Source organism: Nicotiana attenuata, unplaced genomic scaffold (genome assembly GCF_001879085.1).
Source record: "Nicotiana attenuata strain UT unplaced genomic scaffold, NIATTr2, whole genome shotgun sequence".
NCBI lineage: Eukaryota > Viridiplantae > Streptophyta > Magnoliopsida > Solanales > Solanaceae > Nicotiana > Nicotiana attenuata.
In genome coordinates, this window is record NW_017671924.1 from 153529 (window position 1) to 168010 (window position 14482).

Genomic DNA, 14482 nt, shown 5'->3' on the forward strand with positions numbered 1-14482 from the left:
GTAGATAACCCCCACTACTTCTTACCATTATGGATGTAACTCCCACACCTCCATGATCTTCCCCCATGTTCTCAATTGTTAATACTATGTTTATGGAGTCCCTTTGTATTACCTATATCATCCTATAAATAGAGGGTTTGGGCATGACATTGTACACACTTGAATACATGAAGAAATAAGATTCTATCATCTCTTTCTCTTTACATTGTTGTCTATCTTCTTGTTTTATGTTATTACTTTGAGCTAAGTTTCGTAGCAATTTAGGCATATATTGCCTATAAAATAGGCCATCAGTCCATGACTAGACCAGGCTGGCTGGGGTAATGGACCACCACTTTGACAAGCTATAGTCACACCAACAACCAAAAGAATAAAACAAAATAAATAGAAAGATCCTATTTAGCCACCAAAACTTATGATGACCATTACAAAAATACTTCTTTATGACAAAATTATTCATTCTTTTACTTTAGATTGTGCACATAGACTGCATACCTTGAACGCAGCCGTAAGAGACACCAATTAAGCTCTTTCTTCCATGGCGACGTCCAAGCTCCAGGCCCTTTGGAATCACCCTGCTGGCCCTAAAACCAGTCTGTTCTTTTCTATCTCTTTAATTGCATATAAATTCGATTCATATTTCTTGTTTTTTTCAGATCAATTGAACTATCCTCTTTTTAGATTCAGATTTCCCTTTTTCTTATGATTGCTTTCTGGGTTTTTCTTAAGAGTTGTGTGGAATGTAGAATATCTGTTTCTGAAAATGGGCTCATGTTTATTAATTGGAATTCAGTTGTTCTGTACAGAGAAGAAAAGAAATTGAAATGGATAAAAGGGAAGAATACTTGTGTTCTATTTCTGAAAATGTTAAATTGCTTTTATGCATGTCAATGGTGATTTCTTCCCGTATGTCCAAGCTTTGGCGGACAGAGTTACCCGGTACCTATGCTGGTGCGAGGTAGCAGGTACCTTGTGGAATTAGTCTAGATGCGCCCAAGCTGGCACCACCATGGTTTTAAAAAATATTATCCATGTCAAAACTAAAAAGGCATATATATGCATGCTTATATGGCCTGTGAAACATGGGTTAAGCTAACAAGATTATTTTTTATTAGAATTGAGGTGCATCATGGTTCGGCTAAAGCACTGATCGTGCCAACAAAGCGGTGCCAGTGATGATGTCCACAGATAATAGCAGTATTGTGAAGAGCGCGACAAGCCCTTTTTCTCTTAAAGCGTGAATACGAGAAGTGAAGCGCTCCCTTTTTTGAGGTGAAGCGGAATTAAGAAAAAAAATCTAAAAATAAAATAAAATTCGCAGTAAGAACAAAAGATGAAGAACTGAAGGATAAAAAAAATTGGCAGCATTTCGTTGCTATTTTAAGCACTGAAACGAAAAGAAGAAAAGGAGGAGGAGGAGGAGGAGAAACAAGAAAACATACCTGGGCTTGAACTTGAAGAAGAAGAGTGCTGAAAATTGAAACCCTAGTCGCTGCTTGCTCTGCTACTCGCTGATTTTGTTAAAAAAGACTGAGCTTTTTTATTTTTTCATTTCAGTACCGTTGGCAGTGACTTAAAAGACAGAAGCAAGCGCTTCAACCGCTTCACGCATCACTAGTGCTTCACGCTTTTTGGCAGAAGCGGTCGCTTCCAAACACCGCTTACGCTTCACCCAATAGAAGCGACACTATGGCCGCTAGCGCTTTTCTCAATACTGGATAATAGAGCTGTTTATTAGGCTGAGCACTTGTTTACTTTGGTTAAAATGGTATTGCTAGATTGGCTTACAAGAGAAAACCATTAAACAATAAATTTGGAGCGAGAACCCTATTAATCTGGAAAAGTAGCCATGGTTGGGGTAGAGTAGTGAAGGAAAGGGATAAAATGAACTCTCTACGCCTATTCGAAGAGGAATGATCCCGGGGATGGCTATACCCTGAACCCTCCGAGGGACAGATGATAGTTGAGGGGAATTTTCACCATGCACAACAAAGGCTGTAAAAAAATCCTGCCTCTATTCGCCCCCATCCCAACCCCCACCAATTCATAGAAAGACACTGAACACCGGGCCTATGTTCATATACCACTTACAGGAATGAAAATTCAGTAAAATCATAACGAGTTCTTGTTAAATCTTACTGGACATGAAACGTTTTTTCATTCTTTGAACTGTTTTATGGCTTGATTTTGATTAGTCATTTAAACTCACTCCGGCTCTTGTGTTTCACCAGTTCATTTCTGGGCACCAACCTTCAAGTGGGGCATTAGCATAGCAAATATTGCTGATTTCTCCAAGCCACCTGAGAAACTTTCGTATCCCCAGCAGATAGGTAGGTGGTCCAATCTGTGTATCAAAAACATGGTCACATTGGTTTAGCTATACTCTATATGCGAACTGTATAAAGTACTAACAGTATAACTGTTTTCTTTTATGTTGCTTATCACTGCCATCATGCAGCTGTTTCAGCTACCGGAATTATCTGGTCACGCTACAGCACTGTGATTACACCTGTAAGTTAATCTATTGCTATTAAAACAAAATTTCTTCTCTATTAAATGCCTGTATTCTTTGGATACTGCACTTTCACCAAGTCGTGGTAGACTCCTTAATGTTATATAATGTGTGAATATTTTAAAAGAAGTTTTTTTTGCATCTGTTGCTTCCATCACTATGATTTTCCTTTCATGATTTTAGATGAAGTTGCAGCTTCTCTCTCTTCTTCTTTGTTTTTGTTTCTGTTTCTTTTCCTTCAAACCCTCATGCACATTTGACCTCTATATTTCTTTTTCTTCTTCTTTGTTTTTGTTTCTGTTTCTTTTCCTTCAAAGCCTCATGCACATTTGACCACTATATTTCTTTTTCTTCTTCTTTTTGTGGTAATTAATGTATTTTATTCATCAAAGAGATAGGTACAGCTCAAAAACCAAAAAAAAAAAAAAAAAAAAAAAAAAGAAGGAAAAAACTGAAGTTGGACATAGTCTCAACTTCCTATCAGACAAAAACAGCAGAAAACACATCAACTTCGCCTAACCATCTGGTAACTACTTAATATTCATCATAAACATCTGTTAAGGGTAGAAATTGAGCTGCTCTATTCTCCTTGCCAATTTAGGCTTCAGGCTTGCTCTATAGATCGCCTCTTGAACAATCTGCTTTAGAATCGCTTGCCCCTCTCTTTGTCTACTCTGGAAGCTCCTTAGATTCCTTTCTTTCCATACAAAATAAATGCACCTAGCAAGAGACATCCTATAAATTTCTTTTTCTTTTTGCTAGATGCATCTAAAGGGAAAAGATTTTAACTACCTTTTCTTTCCTGAAGTCCTGAACTAAAAATGTTTAAAGAGAAAGATTGAAAGGGTTCAATACCCACATACAGAGAGCATAGAACAAAATGAGACACACCTTGTTTTTTTCTTTCTATCAGCTTGGTAAATCCTGATCTTGTAAGATCAGGTATCTGACAAATCTGCCCATCCTTTCATTCTTCCATGTACTCTGCTCTCACTTTTCATTCAATATACATTTTTTCGATCAAGTGTTAAGATTTTATTTATGAAGGGGAAAAATTCGCCCATGTATTATACCAGAAAAGAAGAAAACCTACAAAAGATAAGATTTTGTAATAACAAAATCAATCTTCTATACATAAAGGGAACCTCATGGGTTCACCAAAAAAGTTGCAAGTGATCAGAGGCTATTCTTCAATTGTGCAAAATCAATATAAAAGAATTCTGCAAATGCTCTCCTATTTCTCTTTCTGCAAATGATTCACATAAGTACTAGTGGAGCAACATTCCACGCCCTGCATCTTGTCCTCAATCTTCCATAGATCCAGCTGAACATCTTATCTTTCATAGTGTTTGGCATTACCCAAAATTTTAGTCCAATACCTTACGCAAAGTCATGTCTGCTTAACTACCTTATTGTGTTTGGTGCAAGCACTTTCTGTAAAATTGCAATCTACTCTCTCTCTCTCTCTCTCTCTTTTTCTTTCAATGAGTTAAGGTCCAGTCTTCTCTGCTATCCATCTACTTGTGTACTCCTTCCTCACAAGTCTGCACAAAGTGTAACCTTGAACAGTTGGCTTGTGGACATCAAAAAGGCAATTGTATCCTCTACAGCTCATGCTGGTATCATTGAGTGAGGGTTTCCAGTAAATTTCGTAGCTATAATCCGTCCACCCTTCACATATGAACATATTTTCACGCATGCATGGTATCGACAGGCCCTTCACATGCACAAAGGTTCCACCATCTTTTGAAAATGTAGAAGCAGACCTTTCATGTTACTATCCGCTGTTTAAACATTGTTGGTTTGGGAAAAGGACATCCTGAGTCTTGTTTTTGGCTGAATAATTGATTCTCGGTTACAGAAAAACTGGAATCTTTTCAGTGTGAATGTGGCCATGGCATGTACAGGACTCTACCAACTCTCAAGGAAACTTCAGTAAGTTGCTTTTCCATTTTATATGAGAATAAGTTGTCTTAATAATGCACCATCTTTGTATGGAGCCAAAGCTCCAACATTGAAGAAGTAGGAGGTTGACCTGACCTATATTTTAAGCATCGGTACTCTTTCATGTTTAAGCTGGTGACAATTCTATTCCAATGATGTCCTTGCCAGTTATCTAAACCACATTTTTGTCTTTTAAGGCATGATTACTCAAAGGAGGAGCAAACAGAAGCACTAAAAGAATGATGACGAAAATCAGTAACCTCTGGCCTTGCATCAAATGCCCTTTTTTAATTATTTCTCATCTTGCATTTTGTAAGTGATTTATGACACGGTCAGGTATCAATAATAATAAGCCTTTGGAGCTGTAAAAACTGCTCAATGTCTTTCTATGGGCTTGGTCTTCAATGTGATAGTGCATATTTCTCGAACAATTCAAGAAATGGCGAATAAAGGTAGTGGCATTGGTCCTTAGGTGTGTAACTAAGCTTAATGCAAAAATGTTGGAGCTATTTGTCAATCAAACATGATCGAGAGGGCATGTTCAAACAGGAATGGATCAAAGGCACTCTAGTACATATTAAAGTTACTCTTCTGCTGAAAATTTCCTAGCTTCACTTGCTGATAAACTTAGTTACATATCCTTCTACTTTCTAAAATCCATGTTTTAATTTCAAAAATTGATGATCATGTCTTGTCACCACTGTCATCTTATTACTGCGAAATGAGCCCCTTTGACTTTTGAGACCTCGTTTTTTTACTTTACAGAGAATGGATTTTACCTCAAACTTTGGGCTGATGCAATATGTTCATTCTTCAACCAACAAAATACTAGGAAAAATACATAAGTTTGTTTGTCACCTAAACTTGTCCGATAAAATTACATCATCTATGTTAGTTACTATGTTTTAAGTACTTTTAGGTTTTGATTATGTTCTAGACTCTTCAAGTTATGTTTAAGTACGTTTATCTCAATTAATGAAGGACTCACATGTGCATCCTAAAGCTAAGGTAGCAATTTCAAATTCATGAAAATAGTATTTAAGTCTTGTTCATATCTAACGTCCGGAAGAACAAAGTTGAATAAATGTGAAGAAGAAGATGTATAAGCTTCCAATCAGCACTATATATTTGACAAAAGAAAAACCCAGAATTTAATGAAGCACTACACTTCATTTAATGGTTGCACGTAAATGCCAACCACAGCCAAACTTAGCAAACAACACAACCAGACTATTAATCAAATTATGCATAATTTCATAACAAAATTAAATAAACCAAAGGTTATCCAAGTAGAAGGTTCTACAATTATATAAACAAAAGGTTCTACGATGACACATTAAACACCTATGACAACTGCCGTACATCTTGATTCAACGTTGCATGCTAGATGTTACACCTTTAATAAAACTACATAAGGTAATACACCAAGGCACATTTTCTCTAGTATTGGACCTAATCATTTTGCTCCTCAATTTTTTCACCGTCTCCTTCTCTTTCTCAAGCTCATCGTCCAATCTAGAGATCAGTTCCATCTCTATCTTTTTTTTCAACCAATCAATGTTGCACAATGCTTCTATCCATTTTCATATACTTCCAGTTAACTTTCAGATGATTTGGCAATCTCTCATATGCTAGCAATGGTATTTATCTTTTTTGTCAGTTTTTTGGCATCTTAACTCATTTTTCTAGTAAAAAAAATCAATATATTCATGCAATTACAACATAATTTATATATATTTAACTATAGTTATGTCGTTCCAGAAATGACTGTTACAATACCACGCTTTAATAAGTACTGCGACGTTCCAAGAATTACCGTTACTATACCACCGTTTCATAAGGACTAAGAATGAATGCTAAACATTCACATTTTATTTGTAAGGAAAATAAAGAAAGTTATGTTAACAGTTACTCCCTATACCATCCAATTTGCGTTTTCTCCTTCTAACTCTCCTCTCTTTTGGACTAATTGTCATTTGTAAATGTAGGCCTTCCCTTCCCTTCCCTTTTGTCTATGTGGTTATGCATAAAACTTCTTTTCAAGATCAGGTATATATATGTTTCAGTAAGATTTTTCGTTTACCTGTGTATAGGGGTGTCATGCCACGTGGAACCAAAGACATATAAAAGGCGAATCACATGACAATCAGTACCAGGAACAACAACTACAGTATCGGATAAATTAACCCCGAAAGGGAAAGGAACCTGATCAATGGGAGCACTTCGAATGTTTGCCATCGAATATCATTTAATGAGGAATATTCTCTAACATTAAATGGGCAGTCGTTGCAGAGAATATTTGCATTTATGACCTTCCATTACATCTTCATCAATGCCTCCTTTATTGTCATTTAAGAGGGGCTTGATCCTAGGATCTTGTTTCCCTAGTTATAGCTATAAATAGTAGGCTCAACAACTATTGTAATGGAGGAAAATTCTAGGCAAAAACTTATGCTATATTCCATTCTCAAGCTTAATCAAATAACTTTATTTGCTCTTTTACATTGAGCTGATTTCTGTCGCGGAGGCATTGCTCTCAGAGCCAAACTCGTCATTTATGCTAAGTCTTATTTTTAATCTTATTTATTTACCATTTTGGATCAAATCAATTCGCTTGTCTATAAATCACGTAACAAATTCAACTGTACCGTTTTATGGGTAAACAGTTTGGCGCCCACCATGGGGCTTAGACAATTGCGTAATTGAGTTGATCCTTGCATTTATACCTTGTTTAATTCTTTGTTCCTTAGAAAAAAATTAAAAAATGATATATAGCTAACAATGTCAACATTGCACATACCGTTGAGGGACATGAAAATTTGCCTCAACATGAGGATTCAATCAACGACACTCACAACGAGGGGGGTGAGGCAACCTCGGTCCGTGAAGGACTGTAACCCTGACATGTACAAGAGCCAACTCCTGATGACGCGAATTGAAGCAACCATTGTCAAACGCTTCCAACAACGCAAACGGAAGGGTACGGTTCCTCTCAGCGTCCTTGTAAATCAAACGGCTCAAAGAGTTGGTAATAATACCCCTAGGGGTGAGGTCAGTTTCGATGGTGCCGGGGTGACTGGTAGCGGATCTGGTAACGATAACGATAATGATCCCTTCAAAACCGAGCTCATGAGATTTGTAAGGGAGATGAACGAACGATTGATCAGAACACGAGGAGTTTCATGCCCGAATGGATCAGATTCCAGGCACACCACCAGTTTTGAAGGGTCCAGATTCGAAAAAGCACACTCAGTTGTCGTTTAAACCAAGCGCAGCACCAGAGCTAATTCTGAAGAGGTTCAAAATGCTGAACATACCGAAGTACGATGGGCATCAGATCCTCAAGAGCACATCACAACTTATACAATGGTTGTGAAAGGGAATGATTTGGCTCAACATAAGATCAAGACGGTTCTACTGAAAAAGTTTGGAGAAACCCTCACGAAGGGAGCCCTTACATGGTATTCACTCTTACCCCAAGAATTCAATTGACTCTTTTGAAATGCTTGCAAATTCGTTCATTAAGGCCCTTGTCGGGGCCAGAAAGGTCCAAACTAGGAAGGCAGACATATTCAGGATCGCATAGGGTGAGTCCGAATTATTGCGGGAATTTGTGATCATATTCCAGAAAGAGAGGATGCTCCTACCGGTCGTACCAGACGACTGGGCAGCGGAGGCTTTCACAAAAGGGTTTAAATCTGAGAACCTCCGACGCCTCCTGAAAACTGAAGGAAAGTCTGCTCGAATTCCAAGCGACTACATGCGCGGATGTTCATAATCGTTATGAGTCAAAAATAAGGATAGAAGACGATCAGCTCGGGTTCCCGACATCAACCAAGGGACAGGACCAAGACAAGAACCAGGATAATTTCAAAGGTGATTTCGATGCGGACCGGCGATCTTCTAAAGGTCGCTTCTTGCCACATGAGAGAACCGAAGGATGCGACAACAAATGGTTCTGGTCCTCGAATAGGTTCGCTCCCGCTAGAAGAACTGACCGTGGTCGGAACAACAGATCTTTACAAGAATAAGAGGCACTGGGGGCCGGGATTCCACATATCCCAGGTTGTCAGATTACAATTTCACGATCAACGTAGTGGAGTTGGTATCGGCGATGAGGAATATCAAAGAAGCACGATTCCCGAAGCCAATCAGATTCGATCCCGGCCAGAGGGACTGACGGCCACAGAACTAGGGACTCACGGCCACAGAACTAGGGATTGCCGGCACCTGCGAGAAGAGGTGGAGACATTATTGAAGAACGGTCATCTCAGGGAGTTCTTGAGCGATCAGGCCAAGAATAATTACGGCTGTAGCTGGGACAATGCGGAACCTTCGAACATAGCCAAAGACCCTCCTCAGTTACTATCAACATGATTTTCGGAGGGAATGAAATTAACGGCGTAACCTTCTCGGCGATCAAGAAAACAAAGATATCAGTGACCCACAACAAGAGACTCCGGGAAGTAGCAGATGACGACATCACCCTCACGGAGGAAGACGCCTACATACTTCTTCTGCCACATAACGATGCTCTGGTAATTTCTCTCAATGTCTTATATTCCAAGATTAAGTGTGTTTTGGTTGACCCAGGAAGTTCGGCCAAAATCATTCGATGGAGAGTGCTGGAACAACTAAAATTAACCGGAAGTATCAGTCCGGCAACAAAACTCCTCGTCGGGTTCAGCTTGGCAAGTGTGACAACCCGAGAAGAGATCCTGCTGCCCACGAATGCCGAAGGGTAACCAAGACCACCTTGTTTGAAGTGTGAAATTAATTTTTGAAGGGTAAAAAAGGTGAACGACATTTCACTAAGGAGCTTCATGCTTTTAATATAGTATATATATAGATAGATAATATAATAAATATAAATATAGATATAGATATATATACATAGATAAATATATATTTGTAAGAGTATAAACCGCAAAAATTGATTATGAGAGAAATAGTTTTAAAAAAGATAATGGCTTGATTTACAAGGGTAAATATGGTTGATTTCAAAGGAATACTTGGTATAATCTACCTTCAATCTGACGAGTTGCCATGGGTATTAAACTTGAGGCTAACGTAAAAATATAAGTAGCTTGTATGACCTATATATATATGACAGAGAGAACCTAAAGCTATTAGAGATTTAGTTCGATAGTTCAATTAAGATCTTCCAACATTATGTGATGTAAAATCTATCTTTTAAATTCCTAAATATTAGGGCGTTTTATATAGTTCAAGGAAAGTTTTTTGAATAAAATTTATTAATTTTAAAATTCTAGATATTAGAAAAATAATTAAATTGCGACTTTATCTAATGCAAAATCTATTTTTAAAGGATTAAAAAGACGCGCAACATTTCGCTAAGGGTCTTCATGCTTTTAATATAACTAGCTTTAATGTACGTGTAACGACCCGACCCGTCGTCTCATGTGTCACTGCTTCATTTCCCCCATTTCATGCTTCTTCATGTTTCATTATCAGTGTTTGGTGTGTTAGAGTTGATTTGGATTGGTTTTGGTAGAAAATGAGACACTTAGTCTTTTTAAGGAAGGCTTAAGTTGGAGAAGTCAACCGGACGTTGACTTATGAGTTAGGAGGCTCGGATGTGGTTTCCGTTGATTCGGTTAGCTTCGGGAGGTGAATTGTGACCTAGGAGTGCGATCGGAATTGAGTTTGGAGGTTCGGTGTAGAATTAGGCTTGAATTGGCAAAGTTAGTATTTCGGCGAGTTCCGATTGATAGGTAAGATTTTGATCCGAGGGTCGGAATGGAATTCCGAGAGTTTCTGTAGCTTCGTTAGGTGATTTTGGATATGTGTGCAAAATTTCAGACCATTCGGAGGTGTTTTGAGCGGGTTTTCGATCAAATGCGTATTTCGGAAGTTTTTAAGAAACTTAGGATTGAATCCGATGTAATTCAATGATTTTAGTGTTAGTTGAGGTGTTTCGTTGATTGGAGCAAGTTTGAATAATGTTTTAAGACATGTTGGTGCTTTTGGTTGAGGTCCCGGGGGCCTCGGGGTGATTTCGGGTGGCCATTGGAAGAAAATTTGAAGTTGGTAATTGCAGGTTCTTGGCTGCAGCAGGTATTTCCGCATCTGCGGAAAGGAGACCGCAGATGCGGTTGCGCGGAAGCGGAGAAAGCATCGCAGGTGCGGAATAGGATGAGGTTGAGCAGTTCCGCAGAAGCGGAAGTATTTTCGCCTAAGCGAGTCCGCAGGAGCGGACAAGAAGTCGCAGAAGCGGTTTGGGCTTGGAGGTGAGACTTCGCATAAGCGAGAAATTGTGTCGCAGAAGCGACCCTTGTGATTTAATGAATTTCCGCTTAAGCGGACAAGGACCGCAGAAGCGGTCACGCGGAAGCAGGCGTGGGGACCGCAGAAGCGAAAACTGGACTGTTTAGGAGGGTTTTTATTCAATATTTCATCCGCGAGCTTGGGATGATTTCCTCCATTGTTGACCACCTTAAGAGCTTTTTGGTAGAGATTGAAGAGGATTTTGACGGGAATCAATTGGAGGTAAGTCTCGTGACCTAGAAACGTCATTTTTATTGAAGAATCAACCTTTAATTCTTGGAAATTTGTGTAAAAATTGGAAGAACTAGGGCTTGGTTTTTGAAATAAAAATTTGGGTTTGAAAGGGCATTTGAACTCCGATTTTGGTAAACTTGATATGTATGGACTCGTGGCAAGACGAGGAATCCGATAATGTGAGTTTTGTAATTTTTCGAGAAGTGGGCCCGGGGCTCGGGTTTTGCTAGTTTCGAGATTTTGACTATATTTCGATTGTTTTCGATTGGGCATCGTTCCCTTGGCATATTGTGATGTACTCGCTCTGATTTTGGTTAGATTCGACGCGCGTGGAGGCCAATTCGAGGGGCAAAGGCGTCGCGGGCTAGAGATTTCGCCGGATCGAGGTGAGTAATGATTGTAAATGATATCCTGAGGGTTTGAAACCCCGGATTTGCACCCATAGTGCTATATTGAGGTGACTTGTGCGCCGAATAGAGAGCGTGGGGTAGAGTACCGTTGGGGATTGTGAATTGGTCCGTCCCGGTTGTTGATTTTACCGCGTATTTCGCTATGACTTGTTGTTTTTCACTATGACTTGGGCTTATTGCCATATTTGGGGCTTATTGCCGACTGTTTGAACTCCCTATGAGCTATCATCACTGTTTTTCCTCACTATTTGAAATATTATTTGAACTCAGTCCAATGTCATTACACTGTTTCATGAACTCGGCTATATTTTTACTCAACCTTGAGTTTTAACTGATATTTGAACTACTGTTTGAGCTGAGCATTATTGTTTCTTTACTAATGCCCGAGGGGCTTATGATTATTTTTGGACTGATTGAGGCCGTGGGCCATATGTGAGGATATGCTGAGTGATGTGAGGAGGCTTTCAGGCCTCGAGTGTATTGTGAGGAGGCTTTCAGGCCTCATGTTGACATGTACATGCTTTCAGGCCTTATGATGATATAGCGCTTGGGCTGTAGGAGCCCCTCCGGAGTCTGCACACCCACAGTGAGCGCGGGTACCATTTAGAATTGGACAGTGGTAACAATGACACTGTCATACGTGTTTTGGTCAGGTAACAATGGCTGACCAGTCAGGTAACAATAGCTGACTAGTGGTAACAATGGCACTGAAACACGCGTTGGGTCAGGTAACAATGGCTGACCGGTCAGGTAACAATGACTGACTAGTAACGAAATTCATGCCCGAGGGGCGAACTTTTATGTGTTCATCTTGCATACTTATTTGCATTTTTACCTGCTATGCTGTGGTATTTGGGCCCGAGGGGCGGATTTTCTGTGCTAATCAGCACTAACTATTTTGAACAGCTTTCGTAATTATTGAAAGGACCATTTTCTAAAGAGATTTGAACTGAGCCGAAACATTTTTTAAGAAGTTCTCTGATTTCACTGTTTTTCTCGGAAATTGTACCCGGCTTCTGTACAGCCCGTTGGTTGCTTTACGTGATTTCTTGCTGCTCAGTTATTATTTACTTCTATTACTCACTGAGTTGGAAGTACTCACTTTACTCCCTGCACCTCGCGTGCAGTTGCAGGTATCATTCACCCGGTAGCGGGTTATTAGCGGATTGAAGGTATTCTTATTGTAGCTGAGCAAGGTGACCGCCAGCGTTCGCGGCACCGGATGTTGTCTTTTGTTTTCCAGAAATTTCACTTGTATATATTTATTGGCCTGTAGTTGTGTTAAGGGTTTTTCCCCTAGATGCTCGTGACTTGTGACACCCCCGGTCGGGTAGTAATTAACAGTTTCTAATGCCATTAAGTTGTATCTTCTATTCAGTCATGTTTAATAATTGTTAGTGAAAGGTTTTGGGTTAGTTGGCTGGCCTTGTCTTCACGAGAGGCGCCATCACGACCGGGTATGGGAATTGGGTCGTGACAGTACGCGCGTTGCACGTGTTCCCCTATCACAGTAATTATTATTTTTAAATAAAACCGCATTAAAATTATGCTTGAGTTAAAAAATAAAAGTGTAAAATATTGATGTAGATAAATAGATTACGAATTTTTAACTGGCGATTTTATACACTTTGATATAATCTAAGTGTAAGATATAAAATAATAGTGTAAATATATAGCTCGTTCCAGATTTAAAATAGTAATTGTGATCATACTTTTATCAAATGGAAAATTTTATTTATGAACAAAAATTTAAAAAATAATAGTCAATTACTATTTTATTTTGGATCTTTGTGCTTGTTGAACCGTTTAGTGTTATTTATACTCTTTCTCCTTTATATTCTCAAATATTTTTCTTTGTTATTCTAATTGTTAATAACTTGATATAATATGAAAATGCAATATATATATATATATATATATATATATATATATATATATATATATATATATATATGTATATATGTGTGTGTGTATCGCGTATCGCCTATTTACTACAAAGGTAATAAAAAAGGAAATTTTACATGGTTAAGTTATACAATATATTTATTATAAATAAATACACTTTAAACTACTTATAATACATAGCTACATATTGGGTTTTGTAGCAAATACCCTCTCTAAGAATTTCTTATCCAAAAGTAACTTTTTTCTCTCTTCCTCCTTTCATCTTCATACTATACCCTAGCCGTCTCTCCATCTCCCTTAAACTCTCTATCTCTCTGGTGTTACAATCATGCCGGAGAACCACCACCGGCCTAACCCGCCGGAACACTGCCGTTTGACCTCTGTTTTATTTTTCTCTCTTTTGTACTCTCCCTTCTCTCGCTCGCTATGAAAATTTCTCTATTTAGTACCTCAAATTCCTCAATCTAGATCGGCCTCGTCATTACCTCCACCGCCGTCGTCATCTCTGGCTGGAATCTATGGCCAACCGACCGGATTTCTCAGATTCGAATGTATTTTCTCAAATTTGAGTATATTTTATTTCTTGTGGCCGAATTAAATACAACGAAATACACATTATGGCAGGATTTTTGTTTGTCTGACCGGATTTTGTTAGATACTATGTGATAGTGTATTCTCAGATCTATCTGAATTCTTGTTCGTCTCTATTTTTTAATTTTAATTCAATGTATATAGTGCTCTTCTTGGCCGGAAGACGTCATCTCTGGTGAAATTTCTTCTCTTCTTTGCTATTGAATCACATACGATGATACAAATATTTTGTATTCTGTACAAATACACTCAAATTTGAGTGTATTATGTGTTTTTCAGTGCAAATACAATCTATTTTTTTTTGTATTTTCTCCTGTATTTATGTATTCCGAAGGTTATTCTTTTTGGAAGATCCCTATATTTTTTGAATTTTTGTAGTTTGAATATAGCCAAATTAAATACAGTAAATTGAATATAGTGTAAAAGCATCTACGAATGAATATACTGAATTAAATACAGCTGAATATCACTGTTTTTGTAATTCTTTATTATTTGAATACAGTCGAATTGAATACAGTAAAATTGAATACAATGTAACATAGTTAAGAATGAATATAGTCGAACTGAATATAGTGTATACATCCGAATTGAATAGAGT

At 38.3% G+C, this 14482-nt stretch overlaps 1 protein-coding gene across 1 annotated transcript; it reads left to right on the plus strand.

Moving 5' to 3' along the window:
- The first annotated feature begins 421 nt into the window (after positions 1 to 421).
- On the plus strand, positions 422 to 5042 carry LOC109210904 (mitochondrial pyruvate carrier 4-like). The gene is made up of 5 exons (XM_019374383.1): positions 422 to 593; positions 2232 to 2330; positions 2459 to 2511; positions 4374 to 4447; positions 4654 to 5042. The coding sequence occupies exons 1-5, from the start codon at positions 539 to 541 to the stop codon at positions 4697 to 4699; spliced, it is 327 nt and encodes a 108-aa protein (XP_019229928.1). The 5' UTR covers positions 422 to 538; the 3' UTR covers positions 4700 to 5042.
- Positions 5043 to 14482: the final 9440 nt, after the last annotated feature.

Bases quoted from the DNA above. Each gene is read 5' to 3' on its own strand.
- LOC109210904 (XM_019374383.1), top strand. From the start codon at position 539: ATGGCGACGTCCAAGCTCCAGGCCCTTTGGAATCACCCTGCTGGCCCT. The intron at 594-2,231 runs GTCTGTTCTTTT...GTGTTTCACCAG, and splicing joins CCCTGCTGGCCCTAAAACCA to TTCATTTCTGGGCACCAACC. The intron at 4,448-4,653 runs GTAAGTTGCTTT...TTGTCTTTTAAG, and splicing joins CAACTCTCAAGGAAACTTCA to GCATGATTACTCAAAGGAGG.